The sequence below is a fragment of the Bombina bombina genome, chromosome 10 (assembly GCF_027579735.1).
Source record: "Bombina bombina isolate aBomBom1 chromosome 10, aBomBom1.pri, whole genome shotgun sequence".
Taxonomy (NCBI): domain Eukaryota; kingdom Metazoa; phylum Chordata; class Amphibia; order Anura; family Bombinatoridae; genus Bombina; species Bombina bombina.
This window is the reverse complement of record NC_069508.1, coordinates 116,043,022-116,067,191: the sequence shown is the minus strand read 5'-3', so window position 1 is coordinate 116,067,191 and position 24,170 is coordinate 116,043,022. Positions and strand designations below refer to the sequence as shown.

The 24,170-nt window shown below is 40.0% G+C and overlaps 1 protein-coding gene across 2 annotated transcripts in view; it reads left to right on the top strand.

Annotated features, from left to right (window-relative positions):
- Positions 1-24,170, top strand: part of PRKACB (protein kinase cAMP-activated catalytic subunit beta) — a 412,367-nt gene that overhangs the window by 155,092 nt on the left and 233,105 nt on the right. For both annotated transcript variants that reach the window (XM_053693314.1, XM_053693315.1), the window contains exon 2: positions 18,556-18,617. In XM_053693314.1, the coding sequence (XP_053549289.1) occupies positions 18,556-18,617 (62 nt within the window). The remainder of the gene's footprint in view (positions 1-18,555; positions 18,618-24,170) is intronic.

Sequence of the window (24,170 nt, the reverse complement as noted above, 5' to 3'; positions counted from 1 at the left end):
TGGATGCACTAGTAGCACCTTGGACCTTCAAACTAGCTTATGTGTTCCCGCCGTTTCCTCTCATCCCCAGGCTGGTAGCCAGGATCAATCAGGAGAGGGCGTCGGTGATCTTGATAGCTCCTGCGTGGCCACGCAGGACTTGGTATGCAGATCTGGTGAATATGTCATCGGCTCCACCTTGGAAGCTACCTTTGAGACGAGACCTTCTTGTTCAGGGTCCGTTCGAACATCCGAATCTGGTTTCACTCCAGCTGACTGCTTGGAGATTGAACGCTTGATCTTATCGAAGCGAGGGTTCTCAGATTCTGTTATCGATACTCTTGTTCAGGCCAGAAAGCCTGTAACTAGAAAGATTTACCACAAAATTTGGAAAAAATATATCTGTTGGTGTGAATCTAAAGGATTCCCTTGGGACAAGGTTAAGATTCCTAAGATTCTATCCTTCCTTCAAGAAGGATTGGAAAAAGGATTATCTGCTAGTTCCCTGAAGGGACAGATTTCTGCCTTGTCTGTGTTACTTCACAAAAAGCTGGCAGCTGTGCCAGATGTTCAAGCCTTTGTTCAGGCTCTGGTTAGAATTAAGCCTGTTTACAAACCTTTGACTCCTCCTTGGAGTCTCAACTTAGTTCTTTCAGTTCTTCAGGGGGTTCCGTTTGAACCCTTACATTCCGTTGATATTAAGTTATTATCTTGGAAAGTTTTGTTTTTAGTTGCGATTTCTTCTGCTAGAAGAGTTTCAGAATTATCTGCTCTGCAGTGTTCTCCTCCTTATCTGGTGTTCCATGCAGATAAGGTGGTTTTACGTACTAAACCTGGTTTTCTTCCAAAAGTTGTTTCTAACAAAAACATTAACCAGGAGATTATCGTACCTTCTCTGTGTCCGAAACCAGTTTCAAAGAAGGAACGTTTGTTGCACAATTTGGATGTTGTTCGCGCTCTAAAATTCTATTTAGATGCTACAAAGGATTTTAGACAAACATCTTCCTTGTTTGTTGTTTATTCCGGTAAAAGGAGAGGTCAAAAAGCAACTTCTACCTCTCTCTCTTTTTGGATTAAAAGCATCATCAGATTGGCTTACGAGACTGCCGGACGGCAGCCTCCCGAAAGAATCACGGCTCATTCCACTAGGGCTGTGGCTTCCACATGGGCCTTCAAGAACGAGGCTTCTGTTGATCAGATATGTAGGGCAGCGACTTGGTCTTCACTGCACACTTTTACCAAATTTTACAAGTTTGATACTTTTGCTTCTTCTGAGGCTATTTTTGGGAGAAAGGTTTTGCAAGCCGTGGTGCCTTCCATTTAGGTGACCTGATTTGCTCCCTCCCTTCATCCGTGTCCTAAAGCTTTGGTATTGGTTCCCACAAGTAAGGATGACGCCGTGGACCGGACACACCGATGTTGGAGAAAACAGAATTTATGTTTACCTGATAAATTACTTTCTCCAACGGTGTGTCCGGTCCACGGCCCGCCCTGGTTTTTTTTAATCAGGTCTGATAATTTATTTTCTTTAACTACAGTCACCACGGTACCATATGGTTTCTCCTATGCAAATATTCCTCCTTAACGTCGGTCGAATGACTGGGGTAGGCGGAGCCTAGGAGGGATCATGTGACCAGCTTTGCTGGGCTCTTTGCCATTTCCTGTTGGGGAAGAGAATATCCCACAAGTAAGGATGACGCCGTGGACCGAACACACCGTTGGAGAAAGTAATTTATCAGGTAAACATAAATTCTGTTTTTTCAGTGGCTCCCGGGGACTGTTTGTCTTTGGTTGCTTTATTCTGGGTGCGAGTGAGCGCTCTGCGTAGGGAAGGAATTCTTCCTTCCCCCTTTTAAATTCTCAAGACATTACTAGTCCTTTGTTTTATGTAGATGGGGATTTACAAGTCCTCTTTGCTTGCTGGGTCGGCAGGGTCTTTTCATAGGTGCCCTGTTCATCCTGGTTCACTCTGTTGCAGTTACTATTTCTTTGGTCCTATTCCCTTTGGGTTCTGAGGGTCCTTTCGGACTCATTTATTTGAGTCTCTCTTCTTCCCCACTGGGGGAATTGTGGATGTTTCCCCTTTCTTCTGATCAGGGGCGAGTTTAATTTTTCAGGCTGCGTGCCTGCGGGACTTAGTCTCCTCAGAGGCTTTTGGCTCGGTCGAGTCTAATAACCTGAGCGTTTGCTAGCAAGGGCCTTGCTGGTTTTAACTGTTGGGCAGTTATCTCAGTCTTTTTCTTTTTGCCCTTTGGCTTCTAGTAAAGCAGTTTTTCCTGTCGGGAGTTTTAGGGTGTTTTTGGCTGTGGTGCCCTCAGATTTGGCCGCCTTTCGTACTCGCCCGTTTTGCATTCAGTGTCCTCTATAGCTTGGGTATTTTCCCAAAAGTAATGAATGCAGCTATGGACTCTTCCCGTTTAAGAAGAAAAACTTAAATTATGCTTACCTGATAATTTTACTTTCCACAGCTCCCCGCCCATGTTTCATCATAAGGGGTGGCCGTATTTTTTGTTTCTTCTGGCACCTTTTCCACCCTGATATTTCTCCTACTGTTTTTAGTTCCCTCGGCAGAATGACTGGGGGATGAGGGAAGTGTGGGTGGAATTTAAGCCTATGGCTGGGGTTTCTTTGCCTCCTCCTGGTGGCCAGGTTCTGAATTCCCAAAAGTAATGAATGCAGCTGTAGACTCTTCCCGTCAGAAGAAAAGCAAATTATCAGGTAAGCATAATTTAAGTTTTTAAATTTTGAATTAAAAATAAAATAGTATAACTCACATTGTACTTTAATGGATTTGCAGTGGGGTGAGCATTTTGTGGTTGGCTAATTTCAATTTTGTTTGATATATGTAAATCTAATGTGCATAGTACTTATAGCACTATGGATTAATACATTGTAGATTGTCTTGAAAAAGGCTGACTGTACCAGCCGAAATGTCGACCTGTAAATGATTTGATTCATGTAAATAAAGAAAACACTTTTTTGATGGAAAGACCCGTGAGTGCCCTCCTGTATACTTGGATATCAAAAAAATAAATAATATATATATATATATATATATATATATATATATATATATATAAATTATTATTATTATTATTATTATTAATTTATTTTTTATTTCACCCTCATATTACTTATTGACTGCCCCACTCCACAGCAAGTGTACAGACTGGTGAGAGAATACAGAACTAAACATATACATTTTAGCTAAAAACAAGTTCTAATCTTTAATTAAAAACACAACATGAATAATAGAACGTTTAAGTTTAAAATATTTTAAAAACATGGCCGCCTACAATTTGAATGAAAACACTGAATTCTATATCCTTTTAAATGCTTAGTTTATTTGTATCCTCCCTAATGATCCGAAGTCTGATCTTATGTTGCTATAGTAACAAACCGTGTCAATTTAATAAAGCCTTTTCAACCATTAAAAACACTATATTCTTAGCATCTCGTGTTTCATAAACGGCAGATACATGCTTGAACGTTTGACACTTTCAGTACAAGTGAACATTTGCATTGCGTTACTGTGCACAGCATTTCTACCTAAACCCCAGAGGGGTTAAATATATGGGAGGTTGTGTCTTAATGAAATACACACTCTCCCTGTAGTGTGTTAGAGTATGGGTAGACCTAACACACCTTAAGAACACAAGGCTTTTGGATTGCACATCATTTATTGTTTTCCAGTTCTGTAGATTTCCCAGAAAGCTTTTTTTTTTTTTTTCTTATTCGGATTAATACCCTTCTCCTCTCGATTTGATCGTAAGTATAATGAGGAATATGGTGCTGAAAACTGGCTTTTCAACATGAATGGTAAGCACTTAAAGAGGATTTAAAAAAAAAGTCGTTATTTAGTGTATTTATATTTTAGTTTGTTATAATGACTTGCTACAGGAAGCCACTGAACGTACTTGCAGATTTTGAGGCATAACTGTAGCATTGTTTTATTGTAGAGCTTCTATGTTTAGTTTGTGTATAATAAATATACATTTATTAACTTTGTAACACACAAACATATTTAAAAGTATTAAATTCTCATCCATATTTACATACACAAAAATGTTACCATCTCTCTATCATGGGTCAGAAATGATATTGTTACCTTTTTACATTGAGTGTATTAAGTAACGTTTCCCCCGTCCAGTATTTATTAATATATTTTGCTGTTCATTCTGTAATTGTAATTAGTACAATAGGTTAAAAAAATATACAACATTTAGGGGGGATTACAACATTTAGGGGGGATTATTTATTGAATTTATACTTAATACATATTTGATTTTTTTTCTGTTTAATACAATTTGATTTAGATTTTTAACACAATGCTTTTTTTCAAATTAATACTTCTGACCGTTCTAATACAATATATATAAGAAAAAGCCCATGGCATATGGTTATGTAAATAAAGCAAACATAAACTTTATTGGGTTTTAATATGTTTTTTCATTTTCTGAATTGGTCAGTATTTGGTTTGGGGCTTTCACAAAGTAGACTGAAACTCTCAGGGTTCTTAAAAGGATTTTAAGTACATAATTTTTTAAAAAAAGTTTACAATTTACTTTTATAATCAAATTTGCCTTGTTTCCATGGTATTCTTTGCTGAAGGGATACCTTAGTAGTTGTATAGTGCTGCTATGTATTGCAAATTGATAACATTCTGGCAAAACTGTCATTTAGTGTCTCAGTGCGCTGGATATGTGATTAGAACATTCTGTTTTTATTGTGCATGCTCACATAGTACATGCATCAGTTAAACGGAGTGTTAATAATTTTGATCCTGGTTTCACACACACAGACAATTTTCAAACTTTAGTGGTTTTGGGTAATTTGTTCTTGTGCTTGCATGCAGTGTATGTGGGGAGTGCAGTTTGGTTTTGAATTTCCAATTCTATTGAACTAAATGGCAGCAGTGTTTTCAATTAATATATACCATTGCAAAAACTGCTGCCTTATAGTATTCAAATGTGCATTCTCCTGAACCTACCTAGATATGCTTCATAAAGGACAAAATAGAACAAAGTAAATTTGATTGCAACAGTAAATTGTAAAGTTTTATTTTTAATTGCATTCTCAATCTAATTCGTGATGGTTTAATTTTGACTTTGATTGTTTAATGACTTTTTTTTCATGTATCTAAAAAGGGCGTTGTAACGTGTTAGTTATTGTTTTGTTTTTTTAATGGATAATGCCGTTTTAGTCATGTAAGAAATGTCTTGTGTACAGTCTGCTCCAGAATTTTTATTGTTTAGAAAGATAGATAATCCCTTTATTACCCATTCCCCAGTTTTGTATAACCAACGCAGTTATATTAATATACTTTTTACCTTTGTGATTACCTTATATCTAAGCCTCTGCATGCTGCCCCCTTGATTCAGCAGTAATTGGTTAAAATGCAAGTCTGTCAAACGAACTGAACTATCTATACTATAATCGAGTTTGTAATTCGTCTGTCGCCAGTTGTGCACACATCCTCAAAGGAATGTTGGCTGCGCGAGGCAGCTGAAACAATCTTGGCTGCGCGCACATCCAAAAGAATCCACCTGGAAACAGCGTAGGCAAACTAAAAAAAAAACAAAAAACATGCAGATGCCCGCATGAAACAACAAAAAAATACGTAACCGCCCGCAAGAAATAAAAAAAAAAAAAAAAACTGCCTGCATGACGTATAGCAAAAAAAAACTAACCACCTGCATGCAGTATTAACAAACACCGAAACCGCCAACATCACAAAATAATAAAGTAATTAACCTCTAATCCGCAAATAACATAATTAAAATATTAACCCCTAAACAGCCAATCTCCCACATCGCAATAAACCTAATTAACCTATTAACTCCTAAACCGCTAACCCCCACATCGAAAAACCTAATTAACTCTTAAACCGCCAACCCCCCACTACGCAAATAACTAATTTAATTACTAAGCCCCCTAACCTAACACCCCCTAAATTAACCCCAATACTAAGTTATACTTAAATAAAACCTAACATTAAAGGGACAGTCTTCACCAGAATTTTTATTGTTTTAAAAGATAGATAATCCCTTTATTACCCATTTCCCAGTTTTGCACAACCAACACAGTTATAATAATATACTTTTAACCTCTGTGATTATCTTGTATCTAAGCCTCTGCAAACTGCCCCTTTATTCAGTTCTTTTGACAGACTTGCAGTCTAGCCAATCAGTGCCTTCTCCCAGATAACTTCTCCTGCACGAGCACAGTGTTATCTATATGAAATACGTGAACTAACACCCTCTAGTGGTGAAAAACTGTTAAAATGCAATCTGAAAGAGGTGGGCTTCAAGATCTAAGAAATTAGCATATGAACCTCCTAGGTTAAGCTTTCAACTAAGCATACCAAGAGAACAAAGCAAAATTTGTGATAAAAGTAAATTGGAAAATTGTTTAAAATTACATGCTCTATCTGAATCATGAAAGTTTATTTTGGCCTAGACTGTCCCTTTAAATTACAAAAAAATAATCTAAAAGTACAAAAATAAAAAACTCTAAAATTGCAGAAAAAAATAAATAAAAAAATTAAACATAATCCCTATGAAAATAAAAAAGCCCCCCCAAAATAAAAACACCCCCTAATCTAAACTAAACTAACAATAGCCCTTAAAAGGGCTCTTTGTAAGGCATTGCCCTAAGTTTTACATGTAAAAACCCCCACCCACCAACCCCCCAAAATAAAAAACCTAACACTAAAAAACCTAAACTACCCATTGCCCATAAAGGGGCATTTTTTATGAGCATTGCCCTTAAAAGGGCAATCAGCTCTTCTACAGCCCATTAAATCCCTAATCTTAAAAATACCCCCCCCCCCAAAAAAAAAAAAAAAAAAAAAAAATTCCTAAAACTAAGCCCCAAATAGGTACTCACCGTTCCTGAAGTCCTTCGGTGAAAGTCTTCTTCCAGGCGGCTCCATCATCTTTATCTGGAGCGAAGGCGGCGCAGAGCTGACTTCCACGATACACGGATCCTCAGTGGCGTGGAGGCTCCTCTTCATGCGATCGTCCGTCGCACACTGGAAATTTAATGCAAGGTACCACATTTCATTTGCGGTACCTTGCATTCCTATTGGCTGAAATTTTGAAATCGGCCAATAGGATGAGAGCTACTGAAATCTTATTGACTGATTTGAACAGCCAACAGGATTTCAGTACCTCTAATCCTATTGGCCAATTATAAAATTTCAGACAAGTTGCAAGTTGCCCCAAATTAAATGCGGTACCTTGCATTAAATTTTCAGTGTACGCCGGTGATCGGATGAAGAGGAGCCTCCACGCCACTGAGGATCGCCTCCCCGGATCCGCGCATCGTGGAAGACTGCGCCGCCTTCGCTCCGGTGAAGATAGAAGATGAAAAAGCCTCCGGGAAGACCTTCACGCCGGACTTCAGGAACGGTGAGTACTTATATGGGGCTTAGTTTTAGGATTTTTTATTTTTAAGATTAGGGATTTATTGGGCTGTAAAAGTGCCGATTGCCCTTTTTTAAGGGCAGTAAAAGGAGCTGAATGCTCTTTTAAGTGCAATGTCCATACAAATGCCCCTTTAAGGGGAATGGAGAGCTTAGGTTTTTTGAGTGTTAGGTTTTTTTATTTTGGGGGTGTTAATTGGGTAGGATGTTTTACTGTTATGGGGAGTTGGTATTTTTTTTTTTTTTTTTAAGTAAAAAAGCATTTTAAGGGCTATTGGTAGTTTTGTGTTAGATTAGGGGGTGTTTTTATTTTGGGGTGAATTTTATATTTTTATAGGGGTATTAGTTTAGGTTTAATTTTTTTATTTTTGATAGCTTTGTTAATTTTTTTCTGTAATTTTACTTTTATTATTTGTAACTTTAGCTTTGGGGTTTGTATTTTTTAAACATAGACTTGCCCTCTGGGCAGGCTTATCGCCTAGTAAATAATAAACTGAAAAACTGTCAAAATGCACTGAGATATAAGGTGGCCTTCAATGGCTTAGAATTCAATTTAAACGTACCTAGGTTTAGCTTTTCACAAAGAATACCAAGAGAACAAAGCTAATTTGGTGATAAAGGTAAATTGGAAAGTTGTTTAAAATTGCATGCCCTATCTGAATCATGAAAGTTAATTTTTGACTAGACTGTCCCTTTAAATGCCCCTTTAAGAGAAAATTTGTTAGGATTTTGTTTATTATAATTGGGGAACTAAGTTTAAAATGATATAAGATATTTCCAGTGCTGTGTACATTATTTACTTTAGGAATGGATTTTAAAATAATTTGATGTTGCAGACAGTTCTGTTGCAAGTTATACTTATGATTAATCATATAGTCCTAGCTACTAGTACATTTTCAGCATTAAAGGGATACTAAACCCAAATTGTTTTTCACGATTCAGAGAGGCCATGCAATTTTAGGCAACTTTCTAATTTTCTCCTATTATCATTTTTTCTTAGTTCTCTTGCTATCTTTATTCGAAAAAGTAGGAATGTAAGGTTAGAAGCCGGCTCATTTTTGGCTTAGAACCCTGGCTAGCAATTGCTGATTGGTGGCTACATGTAGCCACCAATATGCAAGCTCAACCCAGATGCTGAACCAAAAATGGTCTGGCTCTTAAGCTTACATTCCTACCTTTTCAAATAAAGATAGCAAGAGATTGAAGACAAATTAATAGGAGTAAATTAGAAAGTTGCTTAAAAGTGCATGCTCTATCTGAATCATGAAAGTTTAATTTTGACTTTAGTGTCCTTTAAGGAACAGACATCTATGTAGTTGCCCTTTCTGCATTAAACGCTGTCTTTTGTATGCAGCTTCTATGATTAAGCGCTTGTCTGCGCGAAACATGTAAGTCTGCTGTTTCCCTCCCTGGTTTGTTGTGTCATATTTAAGGTTTTTTGCTCTATGTCTACCATTTATTTTTATTTGGAATAAACTACCTTTTATTCAGTAGCTCAATAGCCGCCTGTTTTCTTCATCGTTTTGCGGTTGTCCACCGCTTCCTTGGGCTGGCTCCACACTTTCCCCTTCTCTTGAGTGGGTCTGTTTCTGTTTCCTCCCTCTTACCGGACGGACGTTTCCTGCAGCAGCACCCGCTCTACTACACGCTGTCTTTTGTATGTTTTACGTGTTAACTATGATGTTGTATGGAGAAGTATCCAATGCACTTCATCTACTGCTCAAATAAACACCATACCTAGCTAAGTGCTTCTTACAAGCCATATGAGGTTTTCAGGTATCACAATTACCTTTTGTATTGATTTACTGTAAACTGGAAAGGGTGCTTTTTATTTTGTTTTTAAATGAAACGCTATATTTGGGATAGTGCATTTTTTTTTTTTTTTTTTTTTTTTTATAAACTAAAGTATTTTACTCACCACCCACCATCAAATATATTATTTTTGTGTGAATGTAAATGTCTAGTTCTTGCTTCTAACTTTTTGGTTTCTGCTAGATATAGCTCTCTATTTAAAGGGACACTCAGGTTAAATTAAATTTTCATAATTCAGATACAGCATGTAATTTTAAACAACTTTCCAATTTACTTCCATTAAAAAAAACGTGCACAGTCTTTTATATTTACAATTTTTAGTCACCAGATCCTACTGAGCATGTGCAAGAATTCACAGACTATACGTATATGCATTTGTTATTGGCTGATTGCTATCACATGGTACAAGGGGAGTGGAAATATACATTACTTTGAAATGTGTTCTAAAAAAATCTACTACTCATTTGAAGTTCAGACTAAGTGCTATTGCATTGTCTTGTTATCTTGCATTTGTTCATTATGCAAATCTAATGTGTTGACTGGTCCTTTAAACATTGCCTGGCCCTTAAAACATTCTACATCTAGCTCCCCAGTATTCCGGGTAGCTCATAAGTTTCATGTGTGTTAATGTCCTTAGCAAGTAATTTAAAAGTGCTCCAGTAACTCCAGTCTAATTGAAGTTACTATAAACTTGACGTATGTTAGAAGAGCTTAGCAAACAAGGCATATGGCAGTGTATGAACTAAAACCATATGTGAGGTTGTGTGCACAAGGTAAAATGCCAATGAGCAAGTCTAATTAAATTGCAGACAATACATTTGTTCCACAGGACTGTTTTAATTGGCACAAAATGCAATACATGGGGGGGGGGGGTGTGCTACATGAACCATGCTGGCCTGATTACAGTGCTTAAAGGGACAGTTTACTCAACATTTTTCTCCATTTTAATTTGTTCCCAATGATCAACTTTACCTGCTAGAGTGTATTAAATTGTTTACAGTAGCTCCTTTACCCTTATATTGGCATTTTAAATAGTTGATTTAGCATGTGGTATCCCCACCTATTCTGAAAATTTGTGGCCGCAGGTCCAAGCTATAGATAAGCTTTGTAAACACAGCCAGCAGGAGAAATTACACTCCCAGTGGGATATAGCAGAGATAAGGTAATAAAATGCTGATTTTCCATTGTTCTCTCCTCTACTGGTGATTGTTTTATGGACAGATATAAGATAAAGAAACATGCATATGTACACAATGTGATACAGTAATGAGATCTGATTATACCTACAAGCTCAGTCCATTTTATTAGGTTGTGGCTTCAAAACACAAAATCAGAGCTTTAATATACACAAAAAAGCTAATTGTCATACATTTTTTACTCTGCAGTTGGTAAAAAAGCAATTGTAAACACATTAAGGGAAAAACTATTTTTCAGTATATTGTCCCTTTTAAAGTAATGATTGCATTCTGCATGTGGACCCTGGAATATTGCATTGTTGGGCGTAGCAATTTGTTGCTGTGGCAACCTGGAGAAAAAAGGCAGTATAGGGAATACAAATTGTCCCATGCAAAATGTCATTGCAGGGACCTGGGGAATAAGAGCATAGAATAAAGTTTAACGCTGGGCCTCTGTGCATAATGTCACTGTGTAGACTCATGAAGGAAACGGCCACACTGAGCATTTAATAGGGTCCAAGTTCATAGTGTAACAGCATGGACCCGGGGGGAAAAAAATGTAAAATTTGTCCATGTGTATAAGATCACAGAATGTGCCCAGGAAGTTAACAATCAGCAACATGTAATTTCATTTCTCATCTGGCTTTGCAACATTCCTTTCTAGTTCACAAGCTTAGCGTAGAAGCAGTGCAATTTGCTGCTATCGCTTTCCCGTAAAATCTGGCTTGGTGGCACAGTGTGATTTGAAAACAAAAACCCTTGTGCCTGGATTTGCCATGCTCTATTTTATAATATAGTAGTGTGTGTGTGTTTTTATCTAACACACACAAGCATACCTCTCAACATTTGCGGCTGATAATGAGGGACACAGGGGGGTTGATAGGAGCCCATCATTATTTTGTGGGTTGAGCCGTGTTGGGAAGGAAGGGATCGTGGGTGCTTAGTGGGTGGGATTGTTGGTGTTTCTGCGTGGTCCGTGGTTGTGTCAGGGCAGTTTGTGGGTGTTTCTGGGTTTTCCATGGGTGGGGCTCAGGGAAATTTTGGAAAGAGGGACATATGGCTGTCTGAGAGGGACAGAGCTCAGAATTTGGGACTGTCCCTCTCAAATAGTTGAGAGGTCTGCACACAAGTACACACTCAACTTTTACAGATACACTTACAGATATACAAGGCACTTGTTTGCCTTGTTAGTGCTGCAGAATCTGTTGGCGCTTTACAAATAACCGATAATAAATAAATAAATAATAATACACTCTTAGGGCTAGATTACGAGTTGAGTTCATATTTGCTCTTCCACGAACCTGTCATCTCTGCTCCGTTTTATTTTTATTTCCGCGCTCACTACTGAGCGTGATATTGTGGGTTGGGAGCACAAATATAGCTCCCTTGTGCTCAACAGTGGGCAAGGTAATTTCCCCCATAGACTTGAATAAAGCCTCATTTTCAAGCCAACAGCCTCACAGCCACAGCTCGCGGAACCCTGATTGCAACAACACAGCAATATATGTATAAAAATTTATACATATATTTGTTTTTTATGTGTATATATGTATAAATATACATATATACACATATAAATACTAATATATCATAATAAATATATATATATATATATATATATATATATATCTCTGATGAAGCACATGTGAGCATGCGGGAAACGCGTCAGTTTTAATCCTTGCACACTGTGATGGTGTCTCTCACTTACCTGCTCTAATAAACCAACATTGGCAATAGTCTTGGAGTTCCTTGTTTCCTTCCTATATATTGTTGTTTTCTTTCCCAAGATATGGAGAGTCCACAACGTCATCAATTACTAGTGGGAATATCACTCCTGGCCAGCAGGAGGCGGCAAAGAGCACCACAGCAAAGCTGTTTAGTGCCACCCCCCTACCCATAAACCGCAGTCATTCTCTTTACCTCTGTCAATGGATGAGGTGAAGTTCTGGTGTCTGAAGAAAATTGGATTTGTTTCGCTACAAGCAAGATTTTTTGGGTCTAGCCGTAGTCCACATTAATCTCTTCAGTAGGGTAGTGGTGGCTTTAAAGCAGTTAGGAACTTGTGAGGTGGGGCTTGCTGCATTTTCCTAACCTTTTGCTGCCCTAGTATAGAAAGCCAGAGTAGGTTTACTCTGTTCTTTCTTTTTTTCTACAGGTCTTGGTAAGGAGTATGTATCCTTTCAAGCCTTGTGAGCTGTCCTCCTGCCGGACGGCTAGATTGCAGGTAAGTGCCTTTTTTCCTTCTATGTAGGAGACTAGCACTTAAAGGATTCCCTGCAGCATTTAGAAGACTAAATGGTAAACCTTCTTATGGTCATGAAGGAGTTCCTTTTTTTTTTTTTTAAGACTGGCTCTTTTTTAAATGTTTAGAAATTACCCTGATAGTATTTATCTCTATGGGTCTGGGTGTTTGTCACTTTAGCGTGGTGATAACGGAATTTAGGACTCCAGTGAATTACTGGCTTGTCAGCTAGTCTCCTCAGTATTGTAGCAGCTGGTGGGCAGGCTTAGACTGAGCGGGTCTGTTTTTCGTGCGCCGCATTTGTTGCGCAGCTAGTTTTTCTACTGGTCACATGACCTCTTTCCTTTCCGCTCCTCAGCTAACGGAGCAGTGTTGACTGTGATCTAATGGAGGTCTGAATCATTGTGTCGCCCTCCATGTCTCTGGCAGTTCTGTCATCCGGAAGGGGCAGGTAGGCACCTCAGTTCCAGAGGTGTAGAGGCTGATATTGTGAGGTTTATTTTTAAATTTAAAGTGACAGTACATTTCTCAAATAACTTTTTTTTTTCTCTCCGATACTGAAAAGATTTGTGGTTCTTTTTCTGGGGGAAAGATTGTGTTAAAAGCAAAGTTTTTTTTCCTCAACTTTTTTTTTTTGGGGCCATGTCTATCATGGAGCAGAAGTCTGCTCTTATGAATATGTGCTTATTGTGTTTAGAAGCCCAAATTGTTACTCCTATGCAATTTTGTTCCTCATGTGTAGAGAGGACATTGAAATGTAAAGAAAAACGTCTTTCTTTTTTTTGCTGAGCCTAATGTCTCTCAGGATGATGCTGTTCAGGCAATGCCACAGCTTTCTCCTATAATGTCCCAAGCCTCTATGGCGTCACATGCAGTGCCCTGTGGTTCATCTCAGCCTCCTGGAGGCATATATTTGCCTGCAGAATTTGCTGCTCAGGTATCTTCTGTGACATTATCTGCTTTTCCTTTGCTAAAGGGAAAACCCAAGAGGAGAACTAGAGATTCATATAACAAGGTTGCTGTTCTTCCCACTGCTACTCAAGTTGCCCTGTCTCATGGGGAGGAGGAGGACACGTCGGTAGCTTCTGAGGGTGAAAACTCAGACTCTGACTGTATAATTCCTTCATCTGATGCTGAAGTGGTATCCTTCAGATTTAAGCTTGAACACCTTTGTGTATTACTAAAGGAGGTTTTGGCTACTTTGGATGACTCCGATACACCTGTCGTTGTCAACCCTTAGAAATCTAGTAAACTTAATTACTATGATGTTCCTTCCACTGTGGATGTGTTTCCTGTTCCAGACCGTGCAACGGAGATTATTGCCCAGGAATGGGAGAAACCAGGGATTCTTTTTTCCCTGTCTCCTGTCTTTAAAAAGATGTTTCCTGTTGCTGACTCCATTAAGGATTCATGGCGCATGGTGCCTAAAGTAGAAGGGGCCATTTCTACTCTAGCTAAGAGAACTACTATTCCTATAGAGGATAGCTGCTCTTTTAAGGATCCAATGGACAAAAATCTGGAGGCTTATTTGAAGATGTACGTTCATCAGGGTCTTCAATGGCAACCTGCAGTATGTATTGCCACTGTGTCTAGTGCGGCATCGTTTTGGTACGACACCTTGTCTGATGCACTTCAGGTAGAGACTCCTTTGGAGAAGATTTTGGATAGGATTAAGGCTCTCCAGCTAGCCAATTCCTTTATTTCTGATGCTACCATGCAGGTTATTAAACTGGAAGCCAAGATATCTGGCTTCACTGCGTTATCCCGGAAGGGCGTTGTGGCTAAAATCTTGGTCAGCTAATGTTACTTCCAAGTCCAAGCTTCTGGTGCTTCCTTACAAGGGTAAGACCTTGTTTGGACCTGGTCTGGCAGAAATAATTTCTGATATTACGGGTGGAAAAGGGTCTTTTCTGCCACAAAACAAGAAAAATAGACCTAAAGGACGTCATAGTAATTTTTGTTCTTTTCATAACTTCAAAGGAAAGTCCTCCTCTTCCAAGCAGGAGCTGTCAAGTCTTCTTGGAAACCAAATCAGTCCTGGAACAAGGGGAAACAATCTAAGATACCCGCACTTGAGTCTATATCAGCATAAAGGGTTTGCCCCGATCTGGGATTGGATCAAGTGGGGGGCAGAATTTTTCTGTTTTATCAAGCTTGGATACGAAATGTCCCAGATTCCTGGGCTGTGGACATAGTATCGCAGGGTTACAAAATAGAATTCAAAACTTTTCCTTCTAGGGGCAGGTTCCACCTCTCAAAATTATCTGCAGGCCAGATAAAAAGAGAGGTTTTCTTGAATTGCCTCCGGGACCTTTCTTCCCTGGGAGTGATAGTTCCAGTTCCTATAAGGGAACAGGGTCTAGGATTCTATTCAAACAGGTTTGTGGTTCCTAAAAATAAGGGAATTTTTTGTCCTATTCTAGACCTAAAGTGTCAACAAGTTTCTCAGGGTACCATCCTTCAAAATGGAAGCCATTCGTTCCATTCTTCCCCTGGTCCAAGAGGGTCAGTTCATGACGACCATAGACTTGAAGTATGCATATCTTCATGTTCCCTTCTACAGGGATCATCACAAGTTTCTGAGATTCACATTTCTAGACAAACATTTTCAGTTTGTGGCTCTTCCGTTTGGCCTTGCCACAGCTCCCAGAATTTTCTCTTGGCAGTGATCAGATCTCAAGGAATTGCAGTGGCGCCCTGCCTGGATGACGTATATTGGTTCAGGTGCCATCTTTTCAACAAGCACACTCTCATACAGAGATCTTGTTGTCTTTTCTACCTTCCCACGGATTGAAAGTGAATCTGTAAAAGAGTTCCCTTGTTCCAGCCACAAGGGTAGTTTTTTTGGGGACCATAATAGATTCCCTATCTATGAAAATATTTCTGACAGAGGTCAGAAAATCCAAAATTCTTGCCTCTCTCTGCAGTCTACTGTTCGGCCATCAGTGGCTCAATGTATGGAGGTAATTGGTCTGATGGTCGCTTCCATGGACATCATTCCCTTTGCTTGATTCCATTTGAGAGATCTGCAGTTATGCATGCTCAGACAATGGAACGGGGACCATACGGATCTGTCTCAGAGGATAGATCTAGATCAGGCGACAAGAGATTTTCTGCCGTGGTGACTTTCTCGGGAGCATCTGTCTCAGGGCACATGCTTCCGGAGAACTTCCTGGGTGATTGTGACCATGGACACCAGCCTGCTGGCTGGGACTCATTAAAGGCGCAGGGACTACGGACTCGAGAGGAGTCTGCTCTCCCCATAAATATCTTGGAGTTGAGAGCAATTTACAATGTTCTGTTGTCCTTAGCCTGGTTTATCATGTTCCAGTCGGACAATGTCACCTTAGTGGCTTACATAAACCACCAGGGAGGAACTGGGAGTTCCATAGCCATGAAGAAAGTGGCTCAGATTGTTCTGTGGGCGGAAGTCTATCTGCCATCCACATTCCAGGGGTGGACAACTGGGAAGCGGACTTCCTGAGCAGACAGACATTTTATCCCGGGGAGTGGGCTCTCCATCCGGAGGTGTTCTCCAGATTAACCCTCAATTGGGGGGTGCCGGAGTTGGATCTGATGGCGTCTCGGCAGAACGCCAAGCTTCCAAGGTACGGTTCAAGGTCAAGAGATCCACAGGCAGCCCTGATAGATGCTCTTGCTGTTCCTTGGTATTTCAGTCTGGCATATCTGTTTCTCCTTTTGCTCTTCTTCTACGAGACATTGCTCGTATCAAACAGGCGAGAGCATCAGTAATTCTAATAGCTCCTGCATGGCCTTGCAGGATCTGGTATGCAGACCTAGTGAAGATGTCATCTCTTCCACCTTGGAGGTTGCCTCTGAGGAAGGGCCTTCTAACTCAGGTCCATTCCTTCATCCAAATCTCGCTTCTCTGAAGCTGACTGCTTGGAGATTGAATGCTTAGTTCTGTCTAAGTGTGGTTTTTCTGAGTCTGCCATTGAGACATGATTCAGGCTTGCTAGACCGTTACTAGAAAGATTTACCATAAGGTATGGCGTAATTACCTTTATTGGTTACCTATTCTTGGAGTAGGATCAGTATTCCTAGGATTTTGTCTTTTCTCCAGGGTCAGTTCTATGAAGGGTCAGATTTCTGCATTATCTATTTTGTTGCACAAGCTTCTGGCGGATGTGCCAGATGTTCAGTCTTTTTGTCAGGCCTTGGTCAGAATCAGGCCTGTGTTTAAGTCTGTTGCTCCTCCTTGGAGCCTTAACCTTGTTCTTAAAGTTTTGCAGCATGCTCCGTTTGAACCAATGCATTCCATAGATATTAAGTTATCTTGGAAGGTTTTGTTTGTTATTGCTATCTCTTCTGCTCTGAGAGTCTCTGAAATCTCAGCTTTGCAGTGTGATTCGCCTTATCTTATCTTTCATGCTGATAAGGCGGTTCTTCGTACTGAGTTAGGTTTTTTTCCCAAAACGGGTTCGGATAGAAATATTAATCAGGAAATTGTTGTTCCTTCTCTATGTCCTAATCCTTCTTCTAATAAGGAACGTTTGTTGCACATCTTGGATGTCGTGCGTACTTTAAAATTTTATCTATAGACAATTAAGGATTTTCGCCAGTCTTCTGCCCTGTTTTTTTGTTTCTCTGGAAAGCGTAAAAAGGGTCAGAAAGCTACTGTTACTACTTTCTCTCTGGTTGAGAAGTATTATTTGTTTTGCTTATGAGACTGCTGGTCAGCAGCCTCCTGAGAGAATTACGGCTCATTTCACGTCTCCTCTTCTTGGACTTTCAAAAATGAAGCTTCTGTTGAACAGATTTGCAAGGCTGCGACTTGGTCCTCTTTGCATACTTTTTCCAAATTTTATACTTTTGCCTCAGCCAAGGCTTCTTTTGGGAGAAAGGTTCTTCAAGCGGTGGTGCCTTCTGTTTAGGTCTGCCTGTCTTGCTATCCCTCTTTAGTCATCTGTGTCCTCTAGCTGGGGTATTGGTTCCCACTAGTAATTGATGACGTTGTGGACTCTCCATATCTTAGGAAAGAAAACAAGATGTATGCTTACCTGATAAATCTATTTCTTTCCGGATATGGAGAGTCCACGACCTCACCCTTAAATTTTAAGACAGTTATTTTTTTTACTAAACCGCAGGCACCTCTACACCTTTGTGTTTATTTCTTTTTTCCCATTTCCCTTCGGTCGAATGACTGGGGTTTATGGATAGGGGAGTGACACTTAACAGCTTTGCTGTGTTGCTCTTTGCCTCCTCCTGTTGGCCAGGAGTGATATCCCCACTAGTAATTGATGACATTATGACGTTGTGGACTCTCCATATCCGGAAAGAAATAGATTTATCAGGAAAGCATGAATCTTGTTGTTTTTGTTTGTTTATTTGTTTGTTTTTTTCTAATATCTTATAACTTCTCTGTGCAATATTATTATTAAGTATTTTTTATTAGACAGTGTTAATGAGTGGTACTGTTTATTGGATTTATGTGTTATGTGACACTTTTTAAGTTTGTGCTATGGTTAACACCTGCTTTTCCCACTTGTAATATGAGTAGAATTACATGTGCGCCCGTAAAGGCGCTTTCTTGCCCCAATGCGAGTGCGTGAGGCGTTACGCTCCAACTTTAATTAAAATATATATGTGTATGTGTGTATTTATGTGTGTGTGTATGTGTATATATATATATATATATATATATATATATATATATATATATAGGTGTGTGTGTGTGTGTGTATATATATATATATGTGTATATATATATATATGTATATATATGTGTATGTATATATATATGTGTGTGTATGTATGTATGTATGTATATATATATATATATATATATATATATATATATATATATATATATATATATATATAGTGTGTGTGTATATGTATACTAATTCATAAATGTATAGATTGTTGTGTTTAAATGCTTTTTGTACTTTATTTTTCAGTGAAAGAATTTCTAGCCAAAGCCAAAGAAGACTTTTTAAGAAAATGGGAAAGCCCGCCCCAGGTAGGAATATAACTTAAATTTGATATAGTACACCAGTGTCTAAATGTAAATCTAAATTCCTATATCATTAAAAGGGCAGTAAATGTTGACTTTTACTTATATTTTTTTTTAAAGGGTTCTTTAAATTGTTGAATCTATTTTTATATGCAAAGATTAATTGTTGTTTAATTAAAGGGACATAAAACACTAAATACATAATTGATAGAATGTTGTATTCAAAGCAGATATTAGCCTGAGAATAATATATACATGTATTCTTTTACAAGATATGACGAGTCAACGGATTTCATCCTTACTTAAGGGATTTCGCCTCCTGGTCAGCAGGAAGAGGCAAAGAGCACCACAGCAGAGCTGTATATATAGCTCCTCCCTTCCCTCCCACCCCAGTCATTCTCTTTGCCTGTGTTAGTGATAGGAAGAGGTAAAGTGAGGTGTTAGTTTAGTTTCGTCAATCAAGAGTTTTTTATTTTTAAATGGTGCCAGTGTGTACTATTATACTCGGGGTACAGCTAGGGGGTCTGTGCAGATCAAATCCGTTCCTCTGTGACTCCCAGTCTGTGTGCTGCCCTGATGAATATGGTCTTAGCAGATTTTATCTAAGACCCAGTTTGTTCCCACAGATTCCTGGAGGAGAAGAAGGACCTCTGGCAGTGTGGGACAAGTCATGTTGTTACTCATCATGGAGGTATGTGCAGTCTTTAACTTTCTGTGACACCTAGTACCTCAGAAAGGACTGTTTTTTCCCTCTGTAAGCTGGCCTATGTCTGTGTCCTACTATACATGGGTCTGGAGGGCTGCTATCATTATTGGGCATATTCATTGACATTATTAAAATATGGGGTGCTTAGTAAAGAAAGTTTCATGCCATTTAACCCTTTCATGTGTGGGCTGACTTATTGGAGTTTTGCACTCAGGATAACACTGTTATAATACACTTCCGGCAGGGGTTGTCTCAATGGACCGGGAGTTGTTAAATTGACTGGGGAACTGGCTTTTAATGTTGGGCACTTTTATGAGGTGTAACATTTACCCTGGCGGCTCGATTTTGTTTTTTCTTGCTACTGTATTGAGCCGCACGGGAGTTTCGTTCTGGTACGCCAACGATGGGCGGGGCACTCTTTCGCGCGCTGGAAAAAGCCGAGCAGTGTCTTCCTGGGAGTCGGACGGTATACTTGACTCCAGTGTTTGTCTGGACTGCATGGGTATTTAGAACTCAGGCGGTTTAGACACTCTTCTGTTCGGGTAGGCGTTTTGTCTCAGGAGGGGCAGGTAGGCGCCGCAGCAGAGCTGTGGCGAGGTGGTTTGATTTTAAGGTGTGAAGTTAATATTAAAAATTAGTTAACTTTTTCTGGGATACGTATAAACACATTTATTTTTCCAATGCCACAATTATAAGAGTTTTTTTGTGCAGTGTGCTGAGCAAAAGATTTTTATTTTTACAGGCACAGTTTTTTTTTTTTTTATTTTACAACGGTTTTGTATGTAAAAAGTGTATTGCATAACTGAATAACATTTTGTTTTTACTATGGATGATCTTAATGCCAGTACTTGTTCCATGTGTTTAGATGCCAATGTGGAACCCCTGCTTACTTTTTGTCCCTCATGCACTGAGAGGGCATTGCAATGTAGAGAGCAAGTTTTCTTTAATAAGGATATATCTAAGGATGTTTCTCAGACTGATGAGACTCAGGGTATGCCACAGCTTTCTCCCCAATCGTCACAACCTTTAACGCCCACCCAAGCGACGCTGTGTTCCTCAACCGGCGTCCACTTCATTCACTCTGCAGGATATGGCTGCAGTTATGTCATCCACCCTTACAGAAGTTTTGTCTAAGTTGCCAGTGTTACAAGGCAAACGCAACAGGACAGAAGCCCTTGTGGTCCCTGCGACTTCTGATGTTTTGATGGCTATCTCCGATGTACCCTCCCAGGGCTCTGAATGGGGGGTAGGGAGAACCTGTCTGAGGGGGAACTATCGGACTCAGGAAGTGCTATGCCCCAGACAGATTTGGACGTCATGTCTTTCAGGTTTAAACTGGAACACCTCCGTCTGTTGCTGCAGGAGGTTTTGATGACTCTGGACGACTGTGACTCTATTGTGGTCCCTCCAGAAAAATTGTGTAATATGGACAAATACTTAGAGGTTCCTTCTTATTCTGATATCTTTCCGGTTCCTAAGAGAATTTCGGAAATTGTTACATGGGAAAGGGAAAGACCGGGTATCCCGTTCTCACCTTCCCCTATTTTTAAGAAAATGTACCCTATAGCTGACACCGTTCGGGACTCTTGGCAAACGATCCCTAATGTGGAGGGAGCTATCTCTACCTTGGCTAAGCGTACGACTATCCCTATTGAGGACAGTTGTGCTTTCAAAGACCCTATGGATAAAAAGTTGAAAGGTCTTCTAAAAAAGCTATTTGTTCATCAAGGATTTCTATTACAACCAACGGCCTGCATTGTACCAGTCACAACTGCGGCTGCCTTTTGGTTTGACGCCTTAGAAGAGTCTCTTAAGACTGAGACTTCTTTGGAAGAAATAATGGATAGTATTAAGGCCCTTAAGCTGACTAATTCTTTTGTTACGGATGCCGCCTTTCAGATCGCCAAATTGGCAGCTAAGAATGCAGGATTTTCCATTTTAGCGTGCAGAGCCTTATGGTTAAAATTTTGATCTGCGGACGTGTCCTCTAAATCCAAGATTTTGGCTATACCTTTCAAAGGAAAGACCCTGTTAGGGCCTGACTTGAAAGAGAGAATTTCTGACATTACGGGAGGTAAGGGTCACCTCCTACCTCAGGATAAAACATCTAAGCAAAGGGGTAGACAGAGTAATTTTCGTTCCTTTCGAAATTTCAAGGGAGTCCTCTCTTCCTCCAACGCTAAACAGGAAAGGAATTTTGCACTAGCCAAGTCCACCTGGAGACCCAACCAGGCTTGGAACAAGGGTAAACAACCCAAGAAGCCCGCTGCTGCCCTCAAAACAGCATGAAGGGGCGGCCCCCGATCCGGGACCGGATCTAGTAGGGGGCAGACTTTCTCTCTTTGTCCAAGCATTGATACGAGACGTTCAGGACCCATGGACACTAGAAATCGTGTCTCAAGGGTATCAGTTGTTGTTAAAAAATTACTTCCCAAGGGGAAGGTTTCTTCTTTCACGATTGTCTGTAGACCAGATAAAAAGAAAGGCGTTCTTACGTTGTGTATAAGACCTCTCCGTTATGGGAGTAATTCGTCCCGTTCCAAAACAGGGGCAGGGGTTTTACTCAAATCTTTTTGTGGTTCCCAATAAAGAAGGAACGTTCCGACCCATTTTAGATCTCAAGAGTCTAATCAAATTTCTCAGAGTTCCATCCTTCAAGTTGGAGACTATTCGGACAATTCTTCCATTGATCCAGGAGGGTCAATATATGACTACTGTGGACTTAAAGGATGCATATCTTCATATTCCTATACAGAGATCATCACAAGTTCCTGAGGTTTGCCTTTCTGGACAAACATTTTCAGTTCGTGGCACTAACTTTTGGACTTTTTGGATCTTTACGGAGGTTCTAGGGTCTCTGCTGGCGGTTCTCAGGCCGCGGGGCATTGCAATGGCACCCTATCTAGACGATATTCTGATCCAGTCGGCGTCATATCAGCTGACAGTCTCATACCGACATGGTTCTATCTTTTCTAAGGACTCACGGGTGGAAGGTGAATCTAGAAAAGAGTTCACTAACTCCACAGACAAGGGTTCCTTTCCTGGGAACTCTAATAGACTCTATGTCCATGAAAATCTTCTTGACGGAAGTCAGGAAGTTAAATATTCTGAATACATGCCAATCCCTTCAGTCCAATCCTCGGCCATCAGTGGCTCAGTGCATGGATGTAATTGATTGATGGTGGCGGTAATGGACATCATTCCTTTTGCTCGTTTTCATCTCAGGCCTCTACAGCTGAGCATGCTCAGTCAGTGGAATGGAGATTATGCAAATTTGTCTCCTCAGATAGATCTGGATCAGGAGACAAGAGACTCTTCTTTGGTGGTTGCGCAGGATCATCTGTCCCAAGGGACGTGCTTCCGGAGACCCTCATGGGTGATTGTGACAACGGACGCCAGTCTACTAGGATGGGGAGCAGTCTGGAATTCCCTGAAGGCTCAGGGTGTGTGGACTCGGTCAGAGTCTCTACTTCCAATAAATATTCTGGAGTTGAGGGCAATATTCAATGCGCTTCAGGCTTGGCCTCAGTTGGTTGTGGCCAAATTCATCCGATTTCAGTCGGACAACATCACGACTGTGGCTTATATCAATCATCAGGGAGGAACAAGGAGTTCCTTAGCGATGACGGAAGTATCCAAAATAATTTGGTGGGCGGAGGCTCACTCTTGTTATCTGTCAGCAATCTACATCCCAGGAGTGGACAATTGGGAAACTGATTTTTTTCACCAGACAGACGTTTCATCCAGGGGAATGGGAGCTCCATCCGGAGGTGTTTGCCTCCCTGATTCTCAGATGCGGCAGACCGGAGCTGGATTTTATGGCATCTCGGCAGAATGCCAAGCTCCAGAGATACGGATCCAGGTCCAGGGATCCTCAGGCCTAACTGATAGATGCCTTGGTCGTTCAACCTAGCTTATGTGTTTCCACTGTTTGCTCTCCTTCCCCGGGTGATTGCTCGGATCAAACAGGAGATGGCTTCGGTGATTCTCATTGCTCCTGCGTGGCCTCGCAGGACTTGGTATGCCGATCTGGTGGACATGTCCTCTCTGCCACCGTCGAAGCTTCCATTGAAGAGGACCTTCTTATTCAGGGACACTTCCATCATCCGAATCTAGTTTCTCTGCAGCTGACTGCTTGGAGATTGAACGCTTGATTTTATCTAAGCGAGGGTTCTCTGATTCGGTCATTGATACCTTGATCCAGGCACGTAAGCCTGTTACTAGAAAGATTTACCATAAGATATGGCGTTAATATCTTTATTGGTGCGAATTCAAGGGCTACTCATGGAGTAAAATTAGGATTCCTAGGATTTTATCTTTTCTCCAAGAAGGATTGGAGAAAGGGTTACTAGCAAGTTCCTTAAAGAGACAGATTTCTGCTTTATCTATTTTACTACACAAACGTCTGGCAGATATTCCAGATGTTCAATCCTTTTGTCAGGCTCTGACTAGAATCAGCTGTGTGGAGTTTGAATTTAGTTCTTAAGGTTCTTCAAGGGGTTCCGTTTGAACCTATGCATTCCATAGATATTAAATTATAATCTTGGAAAGTTTTATTTTTGGTTGCTATTTCTTCTGCTCGCAGAGTGTCTGAGCTTTCAGCATTACAATGTGATTCTCCTTACCTTTTTTTTCATTCCGATAACGTAGTGTTACGTACCAAACCTGGGTTTCTTCCTAAGGTTGTTTCCAACAAAAATATTAATCAGGAATTATTGTTCCTTCATTGTGTCCTAATCCGTCTTCTAAGAAGTAGCGTCTTTTACATAACTTGGACTTGGTCCTTGCCCTGAAGTTTTACTTACAGACGACTAAAGAATTTCGTCAATCATCTTCGTTATTTGTTGTTTTTT